Source organism: Sceloporus occidentalis, unplaced genomic scaffold, assembly GCF_023333645.1.
Source record: "Sceloporus occidentalis isolate IW3139 unplaced genomic scaffold, rSceOcc1.0.p SCAF_38, whole genome shotgun sequence".
Lineage (NCBI taxonomy): Eukaryota > Metazoa > Chordata > Lepidosauria > Squamata > Phrynosomatidae > Sceloporus > Sceloporus occidentalis.
In genome coordinates, this window is record NW_028317018.1 from 2,474,990 (window position 1) to 2,494,503 (window position 19,514).

General features: G+C 41.5%; 1 protein-coding gene across 1 annotated transcript; it reads right to left on the bottom strand.

Annotated features, from left to right (window-relative positions):
• Window positions 1-983: 983 nt before the first annotated feature.
• LOC149290622 (intraflagellar transport protein 54-like) lies at window positions 984-17,120 on the bottom strand. Its single transcript, XM_089488425.1, has 14 exons — window positions 17,001-17,120; window positions 16,353-16,421; window positions 15,695-15,856; window positions 14,198-14,335; window positions 12,437-12,901; window positions 8,830-8,911; window positions 8,195-8,215; window positions 6,703-6,778; window positions 5,217-5,300; window positions 3,900-4,023; window positions 3,651-3,687; window positions 2,696-2,763; window positions 1,971-2,194; window positions 984-1,149 (listed from the first exon to the last, which is right to left on the bottom strand). The coding sequence occupies exons 1-14, from the start codon at window positions 17,118-17,120 to the stop codon at window positions 984-986; spliced, it is 1,836 nt and encodes a 611-aa protein (XP_089344551.1).
• Between the last annotated feature and the right edge of the window lie 2,394 nt (window positions 17,121-19,514).

Genomic DNA, 19,514 nt, shown 5'->3' on the forward strand with positions numbered 1-19,514 from the left:
CTCCCAATTAATATCCTTTTCTTTTGATTGCTCTCTTCTTAGGATCTCGGATTGTTTGCTGGGGTACTCGAGCCCTGTGTGGGATAAGGCTTGGGGCAGTCGTTTAAGCAGGGGTGTATATTGGCCATCTACTTGATGTACTTTTCGGTGCGCCTGTTAATAGAGTCCCTGCAAAGTCTGTACAGACTGCCGATTTCTATGCTGACCCCTCCTGTGATTAGGAACGCAGAGCTGCAGATTTTTTAATCCCTTTAAAACATTAGAAACCTGTAACTGTCAGTGATTGCTGCGCTCTGAATATGCGAATGAACATACAGTAATTAAGATTTTTTATTCATCAGTGACGCCAGTCCCGTAAAAGGCCAATACAGAATGGGTTGAGTGCAGTGTTGGCTGTGGAAGTCTGGCCGCATTTATAAAGGTGTTCTGGCAGCGGGGATATCGAGCCTTAAAAATGCCTTAGAGTGTCCCCTAATTTTGGGGTCCTCAACCAGCAGGTGTAGTTACTACTACAATGAAAATAACTAGGATCTTCGACTGGATGGTGGGAATGCATTTGCAAAATACATCCACAGTAGGCTAAGACACCAAACAGGCTGCTGGGTGTTGCAATGTTCCAATAAAACAGATCACAATCGGCTTATTGAAGAAATAAACTACCGGTCCGTTTTAAGATTGAACAATATGAACAATAGTGTGTAGTGAGGAATTATCTTCCTTGTTCAGACATGCAATCCTGATCACGTGGCACACAACGCACAAAAAGACCATAAACAATCCACCGTGCCGCAGCGGGGAGTGAATTCATCAGAGAGACCATTCCTCTTATTTATAAATATTTTATTAACGTGTGATTTAGCTCAGTATAAATATTTGTGACAGAAGTGTGAATACAAATTCAGGTTTCAGTTTTTAAACAGGATATATTACACACCAGCAAAATTATATAGTCTACAAGTGGGGGGAAAAGGCATATGTACTATTCACCCTTTGGATGAAACGCTGATACCCCGGACCATTCTCTGGATTTTCTCTTCGTTGCGCAGGATATTTCCTTTTACTGTGCAGATTTTGTCCTGGTTTTCTTTGATCTGTTGGTCAAGTTCTACGAGTTCTGCCTTCAGAGGCTCCAGAGCTGCATCAGTGTTACTAAATAAAGAACCGGAAAGACATCTTGCATTTAAACAGTTATATACACGAGTGAAACTATAATTATGTAAAAATTACTGATTCCAAATGTGCCCTGATCTCCAGCAGAATAAATAAAACTGTCTGTTGATGATGAGTTTGATTTGATGGCGGTTGCATGCCCTTCTATACAACTCATACAAGTTGCTTGTTAGTAGATGAGTGTGGAGGATAAGAAGAAAACAACGAGGGGGTATAAAGCGCATATAACATTAAATTATATTTAATAAAAAAACAACAAACTATGGAACGCACAAAGTCAATATTGTGCCCAAAAAGATCAGGAATTAAAGTATAGTTACACTTATACGAAGTGATGGAAGGGTAAGTATGAATCAATATAAATACATTAAAAAAAACACAGGTCTTTATCAACCCCCAACCAAAGTCAACCCAACTCTTAAGAGGTGTATACGAGTTCAACATTTATTTATGCGAGTTTAAACACAACTTTGTAATAGTGAATATATACAGCACAGAGCGCAGAGAGGATGGCGGTGCAAAGGTTAGTGACCTAGGGTAAGTATACCACTACGGGGAGAAACAAAAGACAATGGAAAAGAGAGAACATTTACAGAGAAGAGGCATATGAATATATGTATACCCGCTGAAAACTTTAAAGAAAGAGCATATTTCTATTGTTGTGTTGACTTAATTCACTGTGCAGTGCCCTTCCATAAAATGTGATAGTCCCCTTTGCTTGGTTGGTTGGTGTGTGTGTGTACAGCTAAATGTGTGATATTTATACAATATTTGAAATGCACCCACTGTTTTTTCATTACCTCTGCTCTCTCAGGAGCATTTCTGCAAGCTGGCGGTTCTCTCGTCTCCACATCTGCAGCTCGTTCTGCATGGTGTCCACGTCCTCCTGGACGTAGTCCATGATTTTACCTAGCGGTAGTGCACTGCGGCATAAAATCTGGATGGAGCTCCGCAACTTCTCAATTTCCCTCGTCACTAAATCCTTCTCCCTTTTCCTCCCATTTTCAGACAGCAGTATCTTATCCTGAAGAGAAATTAATTCTATTTTTCACACTATAAAACCATTTAATTACAGCGATTTACAGATAAAAAAAAAAAAAATTCTCCAATAAACCTGCGTACAAAGATTGGAACTGAATGTTCATCACTGCACACTATAAATCCATTTTCATCATCTGGCTTCTGCACCTCTGTCCTGTCTAATACAGCATACATTTGCTCCATGGGGTTCATGTATAAAGTGGATATAGAGGCAAAAGGCGTTCGTTGTTAACCGTTTTTGCACACGCATACCCAGAATTCCCTGCAGTTGTCTTCTGGCTTGTCTGGTTGGTGTAGACTAACGTTTAATAATTCCTCTTCTACCCCCCTTCATTATAAGTGGAGAGGTTTTACCATCACAACAAATCTGGTAGGTTCTAGGTTTATCTTACTACCTCTCCAGCTTTTTTTCTGTTTAGGTTTATTTTTGTTTTTGCATGAAGTGTGAACTTAATTTTTATATAGTGGTAAAAAAAACCCTTACCTTATTTGTGGCATCTGGTTGCGTTTCATAATCTTTCTTTGTTTCTAAGATTTTCTTGACGAGACTGCCTGTAAATGTCAGAACATGTTAAGAATTGTATATAATTACTAGCCATTCAAGGATTTTTATTGGTAGAAATAAGCTTTGAATGGCTATCAATAATCCAGAACATTATTCCAAAATCTAAATGTCCTTCTGCCTTAAATCTATGGTTCAAATTTCTAGAAAGGGAAAAGGTGATATAAAGGGATAAAAACCACACACACTTAAGAGGAAACGCTGCCTGTGATGTCCTCCTAAGCAGTTAATGACACTGAAAACCCACCCCAGGACGCACTTTGGTGGCTTCAGAGAGCTCATCTTCCCTCCAATGCTAACTTGCCCTCATCAGTCTCCCTCAATGTCAATAGTGTATCTCCTTGTCCCCTTATGCTCACTGCCTTGGTATTACCCTCGACTCAGACCGCTCATTCAACCCCCCATCTTAAAAACATTGCCCACATTCGTTTCTAACACAAGATGCCACTAAGGCTTTTGTCCATGCCCTCAATATCTCCTGCCTTGACGATTGTAACTCAGTCTTAGTTGGTCTTCCACGTGTGTCTCACACACACACACACACACACACACACACACACACACACACACACACACACACACACACACACACACACACACACACACACACAATAGGGCTTAGGCTAATTTCATGTAAACAGAGATTCTTTTGGGGGATTAAGCAGCTTGGAGCAATCAACAAGCATCAGGAAAGCTCTCCCACTGAAATCGGTTCTTAGTGCACATGCGAATGACACTTTAAAGTCCATATGATGGCTAGAGCATCCCTTTAGTCTGTATTATCTCTGGTATAACCAAAGGTACCGGCATTGTGACCACCTGAGTCAGCCCTCAAAACACTACACATTTACTAACAGGACTGGCAGTGGAATCTTACCATGATTGTCATCGCCATTCAGGTTTATTTGCGTGTCCTGGAAAGAGAGAGAAACACTGTCTAAAAGAGTCAACGCCAATGGTCAGATTTCTCAGGATAAAAGTTCTGGCAAATAACAGACCACCAAGATGAGCAGCAGTAACAGTGTGAGCTGTGGTGCCTATGAACCAGTAGTAGTGAAAGTATTGTTATCTGTAGCAGCTCGGAGAATCTCGAGGCCTAAATAAGCTAGTCTTAAGCAAGACTCACCAGCTCCATTTCCGGCATATCTGGCGGTTGTGGTGAAGCTTCTTCCACTATAAACTCCTCATCATCGTCCTCCTTTTTTTGCTGGTCTACAATGACACCAGAAACAGCCTTTCCACTGCTGACCCTGACACAGACAAAAGACCACAAATTAAAAAAACACTAACAAAATCTAGATCCTAAAGGACATCATTAGCTTCCATCTAGATTTATTATAAAATACAAATACAAGGAAAAACGTTTAACAGTAGACTTTGAAATAAAGTGCTTAAGCACCGGATCTCACAAATCTAACTATGCAGGTCTGTTTTAAGCCACTCATAATGCATATTTGTTTTATGTTCTGCAACATCAATTCATTACAGTAATAGCTCACATATATATTTTAACATTCAAGAGGGCCATACCCATGCTTTACACACACACAGATATATATATATAAATAATCTATCTATATATGTATACACACACATAGTACTCCATAGTCTTGCATTGCTGATCCCAATGTATGCGATCAGCCAGCAGGGGGAGCAATCATCTCTGTCATCACGTAAGTACTGACGCCTACCAGAAGGGATAGCCTGATCGGGCGGAAATGGAATTCAGGTTTGGTGGGCTTAGGGGCTATACAGTTTAGTGGGTGGAATTTATAAGGCTTAGTCTTAGGTGGGGAGATTTTTTAAATAATAAATGCCTAAAATGTTTTATTTTAGAGGGTAGAGTTTGGTAGGAACAAAGAAATAGATTTCTAAATGAACATTACAGGGCAATTTGTACCCCAAAGTGGTCTAAGTGGCTTAAGTTTGGGCCCTAAAAATGCATGGGGAACTCAAAAGAATCGTCCCAATGTTTTTGCCTCATACCCCACACCTCAAGCTCTTTGGTTTGCTGAAGATGTGTGCGAGAGCCGACCAGCTCTAGCACTATGTGCACATGCGCAATGAGAGCACCTTAGTCACCTATTGGCTACTTTAAGCTAATTGTCACACTAATGATGTGCTGTAGCCACTCCTAAAGGTAAGTAAATGTGTTAAGAGAAGTTAAAGTATGCATATTATGTACTTAAACATGCCTTCTACACCGGTGAGGCTGTGTAAGACACTAGACTGTCCATTTAATGTACTCTATGTCTGATACATGTATGTATGTTATAACTATGTAGTGTATTCACTATACAAGACATTCTCCCAGTTTTGTTCTACAGATATAAATCATGAAACGGTACTCAAGGACCTTCTCAGTACCAAGCTCATCTTAAAAATAAAAAAAATAAAAAAAAAATACAGAAATAAAATACATGGTGTTAGAGTATAATTTCACCTTTCTGGAACAGGAGTGTCTGTGCTGCCCTGGTGTTTGATTCTTGGCGGAGCAGGCCGTGCACTTCCAGGACGAGGGATACGCCTGCAACAAAGAAAATGCTTTTAATAAAAGGTCAAACAGGTGGCATGTTCCAAAAACAGCTCGTCCATTATCATCAATAGTGGATGAAATAAAGTGCCCCTTACAATATAAATAAAAAACTACCCCCAAAACGATTAAGTCTAAAAAATGCAAACTCAACACAGGTTTACCCCCCAAAAATGTTTAATATGTGTAACAAATTATTAGCACCCCTATGAATTCATATGAGGAAAATATATTTGAAGTTTATTCCAAATGAAATATTAGATGTTTATTACACTTGGGCAGTGGCGTCGCTACAGGGGGGCAAGGGGGTTAATCCTTGCCCCCCCCTGCCGAATTTGGAATAAAGTCGCAATGCGACTTTAAATCCCGTCTTTTTTATTATTTTTTTATTTTTTAATGCGGAGGAGAGAGAGGGGCGCCTAGTAACCGCTCGGCGCCCCCCCATTCTCCTCCACGAGGCCTCTACCTCCGTCGCGGTGCCGGCATTTTATGCTGAGCGCCGAAATATGACGTCATATTTCGGCGCTCAGCAGTGAAGCAGCGGCCACCGCAGCAGAGAAGGAAGACAGAAGCCTCGTGCTCCCGTCGCTGGACCTAAAGGTGAGAGAACTACAAAGGGGGAGGGTAGATAGTGAGTAGGGAGAAAGGTTAAAAAGTGATAAGGGAGGGAGAGGGGTTAGAAAGTGATAAGGCAGGGGCATCCAGCCAGGGCAACCGATCTTACGCGGACCGCACCTCGAGCCCTGTACTGCATAGAGGAAGCGGAACCTAGCAGAGTTCACGCGCCCTCTGCTGAAGTCTGTGAGCGGCATCGAGGAGCTGCAGTACAGGTAAGGGGGTGGGGAGGGTGTTTGAATGAGTATGCATGACGGAGGGAATTTATCCGTGAATGAATGAATGAGTGTGTGTGTGATAGCATGGATGTGTAAGTGCTGGAACCTAGGCATGATGGGGCTGTGATTGCTGTTAGCAATCACACTCCTATCATGCCAAGTCAGCCAGTACATGCTGAAACCTAGCTAGCTGTCCCCCTTGTGTATTGATGCTGCCAGCAGTATGGGGTCTGCACATCACTTACAGCCATCCTGTCCCGGCTGACTTGGCATGATAGGAGTGTGATTGCTAACAGCTGTGGTACGTACAGTATAGAAGACAAAAGGTTTGCAAAAAAAAAAAAAAAGATTGCACAAATGTGCTTTATTTCTTTTTAGACAATTTTTTTTATCTATTATCACTAATAATTAATTATGTTTTATATATTTCTATTATTTTCAAAGAGGCTAAGCTTAGGGAGAGCACATTACTAGATGTGCCAAAACAAACACACAGGAGGAAATTGCCAAAAATGTATACTAAAAGTAATCACTTCTGGTGGGATTATAAACACTGGAATTACCTTTGTGCAATCATATTGGATTGACCATCTACAGCATCTGCATTTTCAGGAGTGAGAGTCTGTGTGGATGGGACCTCTGCAAACAGAATGCACACATGATTAAAATGACATGCCAAAAAAAAACCAACTAAAATTATTATATACACTACAACCTCTGACCCAGTCGTCTAGCCATCACAATTTGGCCCTTATAGAAGTCGTTCAGATCCTTACGCTTACCCATTTTTCCTGCTTCTAACACATTGACTTTGATGATAAAAGGTTCACTTGCCCAATGTATCCACCCACAGACAGGTGCCATGATAACAACATTCTCAGTGTTCTTCACTTCACCTGTCAGTGGTCAAAATGTTATGGCTGATCGATGTATAAAAACAAACAAGGATGCTTTTGAAATGGGTAGAAACCCTTTTGCATTTAATTATATACTTAATATTCATAAAAACAAAAACACCCTGAGGCTGAGGACACGAGGGTACGTTTGAGTTTGGGGGGGGGCACTGTGGATTCCTGGGGAGACTCCTTACCTGCCTGCCCAGTCCCCTCTTATGTCTAAGTCACCCTGTGCTCATTGTGGGGCGGAGGGTGAACGGAAAACCCCATCTGGTCTGCCCTAACCAGACTCCCATGAGAACCCTGGCTTTATTACCAATCTTTACGACCAAGGTTTACCCACCCACGGGTAAGGAACTCTGGCCTGGCTACCGCGCGGACTGTTCCCAGGGACTGTCTGATCACATTGCTTTATTAGACTATAACATCCTCAGACCCCGAGTTATCCATTGGTGCCCCGGGATTTATGTTGCTCCCTCGAGATCACCCTAAAATAGCTGACCATGCCCCTAATTCTATAATGTTTGGGGAAATATGAAGGGTTAATACCTCGAGCAATTGAGCTTTCATCGGCAAGAAAGATCTCTACGGTGGAGCTACTCGGTCTGAGTACGGGTCTCCGTCACAAAAACAAAATATGGATGCATTCTATAAAGTTTTTCATGCTCAAATGATCATAGTTCAGCTTAAGGCTCCATAAACAAATTTAAAAAGATGTACGACTAAGGCAGTGATGGCAAACCCATGGCACGCATGCCACAATGAGCACACCAAGGCCTCTGTTGTGGCACACTGCCAGGCTGCCGACTGCTCGTGTCTGCTCTTTCCAAAGGTGGCCGGTATTGCCGGCCGCTGGAGGAGCAGGGCCGTTTGTGGAGATTGCCTGCACATTATCTCCTCCTTTGCACTTTACCTCTTCTTTCTTGTTATCTCTCCATATCGTGCTCCCCAATTCTAACCTTACTGAATTACTGTGGTGGGGGGCACAAGACCTCTGTTCAGTGCGCCCTCAGCATCTTGCTAAAATAAAGCTGTGTGATGTACAAGTGTGTGTCTGTTGTGTAGTGTTGGCACTTTGAGGTCTGCAACTCGGTTTCATACAGAAATGTGGGCACCCAGGCCCAAAAACATTGGGACTATGGGATTTGTAGAATCTTACCTTGATCACTGCCAGAGTCCCCTGCAAAGATTAAACAAGACATTTCAGACAGCATCTTGTAACAAACCAACACTAGAAGGAGATTGCTGCAGACTGCCAGCACACGCTGTCTATAACCTTTATATCAAATTCACTGCAAAGGCAACTGTGTTTTAATTCATTTCATTAAGTTGGACACACTTCTAGGTTGCCAGTGCACACGCACACCATACTAGAAGCTAACCAACTCCTGCACTCACGACTTCCGAGGAGTTGAACTAATGAATATTAAAGTACTTGACAAGCAATGGTGGGGTGGCATTGGGAACTGGAGTGTTACTTTAGGGTCTCTGCTCATTTACCAGAAGTACGAGGTTAAACACTCCAGCAACACCAGAACAGCCATATAATGGGGAAAGAGATTTGTCTTTTTAAAGGACAGAATTTTAAACTGCCTCCAAAACGCAGCTTAAGGCAAAGCGACTGTCTGATAATTAGAGATATAACAGCTTGCGCATGGACCCAAATTTCAACTCGTGAATGTACCCTCTCTCTCTCCACCTAGACACAAAACATTGCAAGGTGTAGAGGTTATTTACAGCCAAAGGCTGTGTCTTCTTCAAACTTTTACTCTCTACCAAGAAAAAGAAACTTACCTTCTCCTTCCCCTTTGGCTGGTCGTCTCTCTCGAAGTTTTGAGGCAGAAGGCCGAGTGATTTTTGTGGAACTGGTAAGCACCTTAGTAAGAAAAATAATGTAACTTGGAGTCCTCTTTTTAACCCCTTAAGGACAATGGGCGGTCCCTAAACCCATTGAAAACAATGCATTTTGAGCCCGTACATGTACGGGCTTTGTCATTAAGGGGTTAACATTATACCAAGTGGATTTGGGGTGTATTATATAAACAGAATTATAAAACTTTTTATTTTTCATTAAATAGAAAGTCTCCTAAGAATAATGTGAAAAGAAAACAAATTGTAATTTGGACACAAATGCATGGAGATTTTTTGCAATTAATGATAAAAAATAAAAATGGATGACAATTACAGTACTTTAAATAATATTTACAATCTTTATAAAACTGGTAAAATTTGAATATATTGAGGTTTTTGCTTTGTAACTGTTCTGTTACCAGCGGTTTTATTCCTTGACCTCCAGCTTGGCTTTCAAACGTTCTGTCAAAACTTATCAAAGTATGTTTAGATGTTATTTTTTTTACTTTTTAAAGACTTAACAATCATTGTACGGCCTACATTACACAAAGGGGTGTAGGAGTCAAAATATCTTTTGCCGTAATGTTAAACAAAACAATGCTATGTTTAATCAAACAGAAGCTTACTGAAATAAAGTTATTTCATTAAGTATGAAGAATGTTCTGTTGACCCACCAATGCTTCGATACAGAAATTACACTCAACATCCAAGTATTCTCTTACCTCTCTATCTGCTGCAGACTTGCTCTCTTTCGCAGAGATAGCCGAAGCTTTCTTTGTATGTTCTTCTGGTCTTTTATGCTATCAACAGAAAAACGAGTGTTATATATATATATATATATATATACACACACACACACACACACACACACACACATATATACACACACTAGGGCTGCAACTAACGATTATTTTAATAATCGATTAGTTTTTTCGATTAATCGGATAAAAAAATGCAATTTTTTTTTATTTAAAACAATGTATTAAAAAAACGTACAATTTACACTTTCATCTCTTTATTGTAATGGCCTCTCTCTCTCTCTCGCTATTCACCTTCTTATTTTACTGACATAATAAAAGCTACAAGAACCCAAACACAGTGTTTCTCAAACTAGGTTTTAATATAAAGTTATTGGTAAATATTAATTCATATGTTAACTGTTTTTCATATTTAATAAAAACTGAGAAAAAAAGCCTTGTTTATATTTTCTTTTATTTACCAAACTGCCCCCAGTTATGCACATCTGACCCCCAGCTTGCCACTCTGCCCCCATATATGCCTTATACCTCTTATATGCCAGAGATTCCACTGTGCCCCCGATATGCCTTATACTCCTTATATGCCAGTGATATCCAACTGAGCCCCCTGATATACCTTTTACCCCCAGATATGTCTTATGCCCCCCTGATATGACTTATAACTTCCAATATGCCACTCGCCCCCATTTATGCATTATACATCCCTATATGCCACTGTGCACCCTGATATGCCACTCCGTCCCCATAAATGCCCTGCACCACCCTGAAATTCTCCCTGATTCACCACTCTGCCTCCCCCAGATACGCCACTCTGAAATTAATTATACCCCCCATACACCACTCTGCCTCCTCCCCCCCTCCCATACACCACTCTGCCTCCTCCCCCCCTCCCATACACCACTCTGCCTCCCCCCCATACTCCACTCTGCCTCCTCCCCCCTCCCATACTCCACTCTGCCTCCTCCCCCCCTCCCATACACCACTCTGCCTCCTCCCCCCTCTAACTCCCCCAGATATGCCATTCTGCCTCCCTGAAATTCATTATACCCCCCATACACCACTCTGCCTCCTCCCCCCCTCCCATACTCCACTCTGCCTCCTCCCCCCCTCCCATACTCCACTCTGCCTCCTCCCCCCCTCCCATACACCACTCTGCCTCCTCCCCCCTCCCATACACCACTCTGCCTCCTCCCTCCCTCCCATACTCCACTCTGCCTCCTCCCCCCCACCACTTTGCCTCCTCCCCCCTCCCATACGCCACTCTGCCTCCTCCCCCCCTCCCATACACCACTCTGCCTCCTCCCCCACTCCCATACACCACTCTGCCTCCTCCCATACACCACTTTGCCTCCTCCCCCCCTCCCATACACCACTCTGCCTCCTCCCCCCCTCCCATACTCCACTCTGCCTCCTCCCATACACCACTTTGCCTCCTCCCATACACCACTTTGCCTCCTCCCCCCCTCCCATACTCCACTCTGCCTCCTCCCCCCTCCCATACTCCACTTTGCCTCCTCCCCCCTCCCATACTCCACTCTGCCTCCTCCCCCCTCCCATACTCCACTCTGCCTCCTGTCAGCAACAGAGGTTCACAAGACACAAGGGAGCCGGGTAGAGAGGCAGAGTGGCGTTTCACATAGAAGCCTCAGCGTAAGTGAAGGGCAGTAACGGAGGCTGTCTGTGCGATGCAGACCCCCACCAGCTGACAGAGAGGATGTTCCTCTGCAGGAGACCTCGATTCTCTGTCAGCCGGTGGGGGTCTGCACGTTGCGCACAGACAGCCTCCGTTACTCACCTTCACTTACGCTGAGGCTTCTATGAAGCTGCAGTGAAAGTGCCTGTCAGCCACGGAGGTTCACAAAACACCAGGGAGTCGGGAGAGAGAGGCAGAGCAGTGTATGGGGGGGGGGGGGGGGGGGGGAGTCAGAGCGGTGCATAGGAGGGGGGAGAGAGACGGAAGTGAGAGACCGGCCGATAGTGAGGGGAATCCAGGTCCCCTGCAGCGTTGCGGGGGATCTGGATTCTAGTGTTATAATCCGATCTCTGTTTGAGGTTGGATTATATAAGGATAAAATCGATTCGACTAATCGATTTTAGCATACACACACACACACACAGTGACCTCCGCTAATATTGGCAGCCTTGGTAAACATGAGTGAAAAATGCTGTGAAAGTTTTCTTTATTGTTTAACACTTTGGTCCATTCTTCAAACAAAAAACAAACAAACAAACAAACAAAAAAACACACAAAAATACTGTGTGTGTGTGTATATATATATATATATATATATATATATATAATATCAAGTAATTGCAAACACAATACAGGTGTATCCCCCCAAAAAAATGTTTTAAAAAAAGAATTGTGAAATCTGTGTGGCTCAGTTATTGGCACCCCTATGAATTCATATAAAACAAAAATATATTTGAAGTTTATTCCCATTGGTATTTTGCAATTGTTAGTACACCTGGGTGACTAGGAACAGGAAGATGTTCAACCCTGACTTCCTGTTTCACAGCGGTATAAATATTAGGCATAGGCCAAATCCTCTTAGCGATTCGTCAAATTGGTAAGACCAAGGAACATAGACACGCAAAAACACGCATACAATAAAATCTGGAGATTCCCATGGATTATTACATTCGTATAATACAGATCTTTCTACAGTGTTTATTTATACCCGGATGTTAAAAAGTTACTTATCAAAAAAAAAAAAAAAAAAGTAATATTTTATAACTATTGCGAACAAATAATATGAACCAAATGCAAGCAACTCGTAGCAGGTACTGACCTTATTTTCCAGCCTCTCTGGGTCATCACGAGTTTCTTCATCTCTTGCTCTTTGACTTTCCTCATCTCTCGTGCGTTCTTTTCTCCTTTCCCTTTCAAGATCCTTCTCCCTGTGCCTCTCCTTTTCATGGTCTCTATCTCTTTCCCGTCCTCTTTCTCGATCCTTGCTTTTCTCCTTCTCCCTCTCTTTTCCTCTGCTGCCTTCACTTCTCCGCTCTTTGCCTTTCTCGCGTCTAGATTTCTCTTTGGTTCTGTCTTTTTCGGTTTCATGTTGACTCTCGCTTGTTCTTTTTTCTTTGTCATTTTTTTCCCTTTCCCGGATTCCATCTTTCTCCATTGCTCCATCTCTTTCCTTCCTTTGTTCTTTGACCCTTTCGGGATGTTTCTGCTCCACTTCTTGCTGTCGCTGTCTTTCTTTCCTCTCCCTACTTCCGCTTCTCTCCCTAATATCAAGATCCCTTTTGTCCTAAAACAGGGATTAATGTAGTATAATCAGGTACATCTACAAATTAATTTACCTGTGCAGAATAACATTTCTGGCAGTAGTTTGATTAGAAAGACATTATTGCTTTCCTTTTTCTGGATGAATGAAACAGAAGTATCACAGATAATAATTAAACGCAAGGTCTCAAGTTAGAATTTGTCATAGCAACCCCAGTGTTATGAAGATAGAGGGTTAGAAGGGCACCCGACCACACATCATCATCCCGAGTTACTGAATTTCATATTGGGCACTGTGAAATCACTACTGCCAAAGCAATGCTCCCTGCATCCAGTGCACCATCATCCTTACACCATCTCCCTTGTTTCAACAACTTAAGGATTTGCACTTCGAGGTTAATTCTGGTCTTAGAGACAAATGCCATAACATACTTGAAGTTTCTGGGAAAGTTACATTAAGTGGAACAGCTGTAGCCCTTACAATTTCCACAAACACCAGAAAAAGGTGAGATTAGTAGAGAAAGATCTTTTATGCAGAATGTAATTATAAACAATCTATGGTAAAGGGTTCATTTATGTATTGAAATTGACAATATTCTTTAAAGATTTGTAATTCAAAAGGATGCATTAAAAACCTAAAGTTGAAGTCTAAAATACCTGGCTGTATACAGTAATGTAGGTTAGCATTGAGTAAAAAATAAACCTGTTTATCTCAGTTATCTCATAATATTTAGCTTTTTCTTTAGTTTTTGTATAATACACTGTTTTTAGACAGTTAGTTCTGTTTTGAGAGTCCAGTCTACTAGACAAACACTCTGACTTTTTTGCCATACTACCTGCAGTAAACAATACAAAACCACCCAGCCAGACACTGTAATCAAAGTCTATAGAGAACGGACTTCATTAGCATTGCCATAAAGAAATTAGTCCGCGTGGGGTCTGTGTTGCGAACTCACCCAAAATATCACATGGCTGATATTGGCAGCCACTAGTCTGCAGACAAAGAAAGTTTATAGGAAATGAGACAAACCTAGTTCTATTCTCAATGCCAGCTTACTGTATATAGCCTTGTATTTTACGCTCAAGTTGAAAAATATTTTTCCATGGGACTTCTGCATAGACTGATTGTGATACAGAACAATGGGTGCTCCATATAATTATTATTCTATGATTTGCTGTCCCTATCAAGTAAGGTCTCATGCACAGGGCACCATACAGGTCGCACACGGCCAATTCATTGCCAAAATTGGCTCGTCTCCGAAAACATGTTTTTTGCTTTACAGTCCTAGTAGTGAGGTCTTTGCAATTAGGGCCAACTCACATCAGTCTCCCTGTGGGTGCGCCGCTCTTCCGGTTTGGCATGTTTTTTGTCCTGAGATTTGGTCGTTGACGGTGGCTTTCCTTTGAGTTCTGGTTTCTCACCAGCCAGAACTCTTCTGACAGCATCTTCACTGGACAGCTGCACAAACAATTACCAAGTCATTACAACAGACAGGTTATAGCAATGCCATCTTGGAAAAATAAGATACATCACTAAGAATCAGTATTTTTTGCTAGTACTTAGTAGTTCAGCAGCTTCTGTTTCACTTGGTCTTGGAAGAAAACTTTTTGGGTTTTTTTTTTTGTTCCGTGATGGGCACAGTTAATTCAAGACAGGGAATATCATACAAAAACATGTACTTCAAAGTATAAACTTTACTATGCATCTCCACAATGTTTTATCTTGAAAACGAGCTACTCTACTGGGGACAAGAAGACCTAACAATGGACTTCCATCAACTGGAGGACTACTGACCCATTTTTGTGGCACATTGAAAATTGCAGAGTGGCCTGAAAAATATCATTATTTATTATATATTGTTATTATAATATATAATATTTGTTATTATTAAAATGCTGGACATCTGATTCAATACAAGACATTCTGCAAATCCAAAAACAGTAAATGGGTCAATTTTGTTTAGACTTCCCTTCAATGTATTTGTTGTTATGCAATTAAGACAGTCACCTATAACCCCAGTGCCCAGTTGTTCATCCTCATTAGTATGTAATGGCCTAATGCTTAAATGCAGTCTGTCCTCCCTTCCTTCAAGATGAACTTCACTATGTGAAGCGCCAAGCATCGGCTGGAGTGGTGTAAAGCACACCGCCACTGGACTCTGGAGCAGCATGTTATCTAGAGTTAGCGGATGCCAAACGTGTGCAGATGCTCGGCCATGAAAACACGTTTCGTGAAGTTCCTGATGTTCAATGTTTCTGCTGATGTTGCTTCTAGAGGCAGTTTGGAGCTCTGTAGCGAGTAATGATTTTTGCATGCTACACGCTTCGGCACTCCGCAGCCCCGATCTGCGATTGTTTGTGGTCTACCACTTCGTGGCTGAGCTGTTCTTACTCCTAGAAATGTCGCAAATTGACAATAGTGGCATCCTATGTCAGTAAAGCGTTTAAAGTCACTGAGCTTTCAGTACAGCCCATTCTACTGATAATGGGTCTTTTCTCTATGGAGATGGCATGTCTATTTGATTGATTTTATACACCTGCCAGCACGGAGTGAGGCTGAAACACCTAAACTCAATGAGGAGGGGCGTCAACATACTTTTGGTCATACAGTTTTTTTTTCTTCTTTATTTTTACATTTTTATCATTTCGGGTGGCTGGTAGCAAAGTTTATATTTGTACCTTGATTTAAAAGATTTGCACTTTAAGATGTTTAAAAAGGAGAGGCTGGTGGGGAGATGGTAAGGTTGGTAGAATAACCCTAGTGACATAGCCTAGGTTGTTATTAAAAGTATTAATTAAAGGTTAATCTCGGGCTTACCTTGTTCAAGCAGCATTTGCCGATTGCTTGCAGAAGCTCATTGGTACGTTCAGGTTCATGTCCGGCTACAACTCTAGCAGGCTTCACAGCTAGAGGTTCCCCAGTCACCAGCACAACCACATCGATGGCCTTCTGCAGGAAGCTGATCTTGGCATCCTTATCCTAAAGAGAACCACAACCAGAATTTATGCAAGAAGCTGACCTCAGGGAAGCAGAGAACTCTACTACAATCTGGATAGCCCTGGCTCAACATAGAAAACAGGACAGCATGTGGACACACACACACACACTCACTCACATTAAATTAAACGTAACATTTTATGTTCAAAAGTGCCTTCGACTTTGTCTTCCAAACATGAAATGATAAATATGTAGATTACAAGCAAAGAAAGCATAGTACAGACATCAAATTTAAATACACTTATCTGAGTGTAAACACATCAAAAACAATCTTATCACATTACAATTTTTCTTCTTTGACACATAAAAGTTAGTGCATGACTACTGTGGATGTCAGATGGCTTACACGACTAAACAATATGCCCAACATGTACCCCAAAGTTTTAACAGATTCATTCAATTGGCGTTTATCCAGCCTACTTTTACAGTGTATCCCCTCCCCCCTTCGTTATAGAACATGTAACAGCATTATTCTTACCTTTACATTATCAGATTTCAGTTCTGATTCTGGGTACAAACCCTCCAAAAACCCAGTAGTTCGGATCACCTGCAAATTACATTTACAAGAAATAAGTGTTTGTCAGCAGTTAGTTTGTCACCAACCAGGCTGCTACAACAAAAATAAACAAAAGTAACACACTGAATACGCACAAGATACTGCGTGTGTTTTTAAGAGGAAATAAAATCATGCAGCGATATTGATATATAATATACCTGCTGTAATAGGATACAAATACATAATACAGCATAGCAGCAACAGGTGGAAACACTGTAAAAACCACACAAAAATCACACTACCCAAACAAAATATAGTAAATTAATATATATTATTATTGTTTATTGATCATTATAGCGCCATCAGATTCTGCAGCGCTGTACAAAGGGAAGAAAGGACAATCAATGGTGATCCTACTTATGTGTTGAAAGAGAGAATAGAGAGAGAGTAGGTGTAGACACACACAGAAAGTTTTCCTTTCACCCAGGAACAGAGTAATAGACGTCTTCCCAGGTACAACAACAATCAAGACTAATGTGGAACCTCAGCACCCGTGGGTGTCAAGCATCATGGGATTTGTAGTTCAGCTCTCATTCCTGTTCCGTTAAGGTATGCCCGTGTCGGCCTCACCTCAGTGAAAATATCGTGCAAATACCGAAACGGAGGCTTTCCGAGTAGTTTGTCGGTGAGTGGAGGTTTTCTGATCACCTTCCCCAGAGTATCCTGAGTGCGGCGTATAACTGACTCCATCCCAGCAAAAGACCTGAAAATAATAATAATAGTACGTTATCAGTTATTCAGTGAGCGCCGCTTCTCCCCGCCATAACAACCCTTAAGAGACTCGAGACCGATTTTGACAACACCGACAAATCCTACCCGAAGTCCCTTGCTCTCTGAGAATACCCTCTACGCCGTTACCGACTGTTAGTAGCCATAGTAACAAGCCGTACCACAGCATGGGAGGGGCGATGCTTCCATTGTAGTGGGCGGGTCGCTGAGGCTACCGTAACGCTACTGGCCGTTCAATAAGCTCCTCCTGTAATATGTAAATGAGATTACCGCCTCCAGAGGCCGTGTCTGAGCCTTCCAAAGCCCTTCTATGTTATATAGCGCAGTGCCGTAGTTGTTCGAGAATTAGAGAATAGTTCTGGCAGAGACAATTTCATTATATATATATATATATATATATATATATATATATATATATATATATAATGTACACATATACACACACTATACAGAGATTACAGTGATGACAAAATAATAAACACGTTAGGGCCAATCTAGGGTAGAGCCGACCGGTGGTGATGTAAATAAATATGTGGTATTCGCTGTTAGTATTTTAGCAGCAACCCTGGAATCTGAATACGTTTTATGCTCTTCTAGGTTGTGCTCCCCTTTCTGTATATTGTATATCAAAAATAATAAAATATGGTGAAAAATTAAAAAAAAAAAAAAGAACGTCCTGACTTTTATTTGAAACACTCTTTTACAAAAGACTTACAAGATCCACTAAATTCTGATATTTGTCCTGAGTTTAAAAACATCCAATTTTTAAATGATTTTTTTTTTTTGCAAGTTATATAGCATATTGCTATTTCAAAATAGAAATGTTTATTTAGTTTTTTCCCAAATAAGCGATTGTGACATTGTAACTTCTGGGATATAGATATTAAACACCAGCCTCCTCATGCCTGAGCCTCCCAAGCTGAGTGAACTTTGGCATCAACTAGAACTCTCTATAAAATAATAATAATATCCATTAATAAACAAGTGTCTTTATGTGTACATACCAGACTGGAATGAGCCGGTTTTTATATAGGGGACTGGGTCTTTAGTATAGGTGCTGGAGTGCATATGGCCCACTAGGCCTTCTCCCCTGGAGATCCTACAACCTGGAGCACTTGTTTATGGGCACCATTTTGTAGGGAAACCCACTTTGGAGGCTGGCAGGAAACGTGGGATTTATATAGAGGTATTATAATGTAATGTAAGGAGACCAATGGATTTGAATAAAACCATTGCACCTCATAATCACATAATTAATTGTAATTTCCTGCGAGATTGCCAACTTGATTGCCCCCCACCCAGACCCTTCAGCCCCAAACAGAACACAGGTGCACCATCTCTGCTGTGATACGATCCAAAACACTTTTGGGTCCTGCTGGAAACATGTTGGCTTTGTGTTTAATTACATACGGTTGGAACACCCTTTTATGGGCAAAAAAAACACTTTTGGGCCACGCTGGAAAAATGAAGGTTTCATACAGGGAGGTGGACCCTTCAAATTGGTAATGTTATCGGGGTGGCCCAGTGGACTTTTACCCTTCAAAATCCTCAGTTACTTATTCAAAATGTTTAATACGATGGGGTTGGCATGTTGGGCACCCATTTTATAGTCAAAACCACTTTTGGGGCAGGCCAGAAGCATGTCAGTTTGATGTAGGGCGGTGAACCGCATTGGGCACCCTTTTTATGGGCAAAAACACTATTGGCCAGACTGGAAACATATAGATTTCATGTAGGGTGGTGAACCCTTCGTATCCGTGCTATGATTTGGTGGCCCAATGGATTTTAACCCCTTGAAATCCCCAGTTATTTAAAATGCATGATTACATAGGGGTGGCACATTGGGCACCCTTTCTGAGCAGGCTGGACACATGTAGGTTTCGTGTAGGGTGGTGAACCCTTTATATCGGTGCTGTTATCTGGGTGGCCCAATGGATTTTAACCCCTCAGAATCCACTGTGATGTGAATTTGTGCCAAGCATGTGACCTTATTTTTAACATACCAGAAAGTCTAGACATGTTTGTATGCTTTGCGGATGTGTTGTAGTATGTGCTTTGTACAAAAATATTCTTGTGGTGTTGCTTTATCATACTAATTGTTTACTGGTTTGAATACGAAACTGGTCAAATAAGGAGCCAACTTCAGAATAAGGAGCCAACTACAGCATCGTCCTAATGCCGGGTGGTATGTATGAACGAGCTTTTTCTGCATTACATCAAACCGACATGCTTCCGGCCTGCCCCAAAAGTGCAAAAGTTAAGACAGTTGCATACAAACCCAGTACAGCCCAATAGAAATCAGGACACTTGGGAGGTATGGTCCAAACAGTCCCTCCCAATACTACGTTTAAGATC

Coding starts and splice junctions, on each gene's coding strand:
- LOC149290622 (XM_089488425.1), bottom strand. CDS start 17,120: ATGGAGTCAGTTATACGCCGCACTCAGGATACTCTGGGGAAGGTGATC. Junction 16,422..17,000: donor TGCACGATATTTTCACTGAG/GTGAGGCCGACA, acceptor TGTAATTTGCAG/GTGATCCGAACTACTGGGTT. Junction 6,779..8,194: donor GGACTCTGGCAGTGATCAAG/GTAAGATTCTAC, acceptor TTCTGTTTGCAG/AGGTCCCATCCACACAGACT.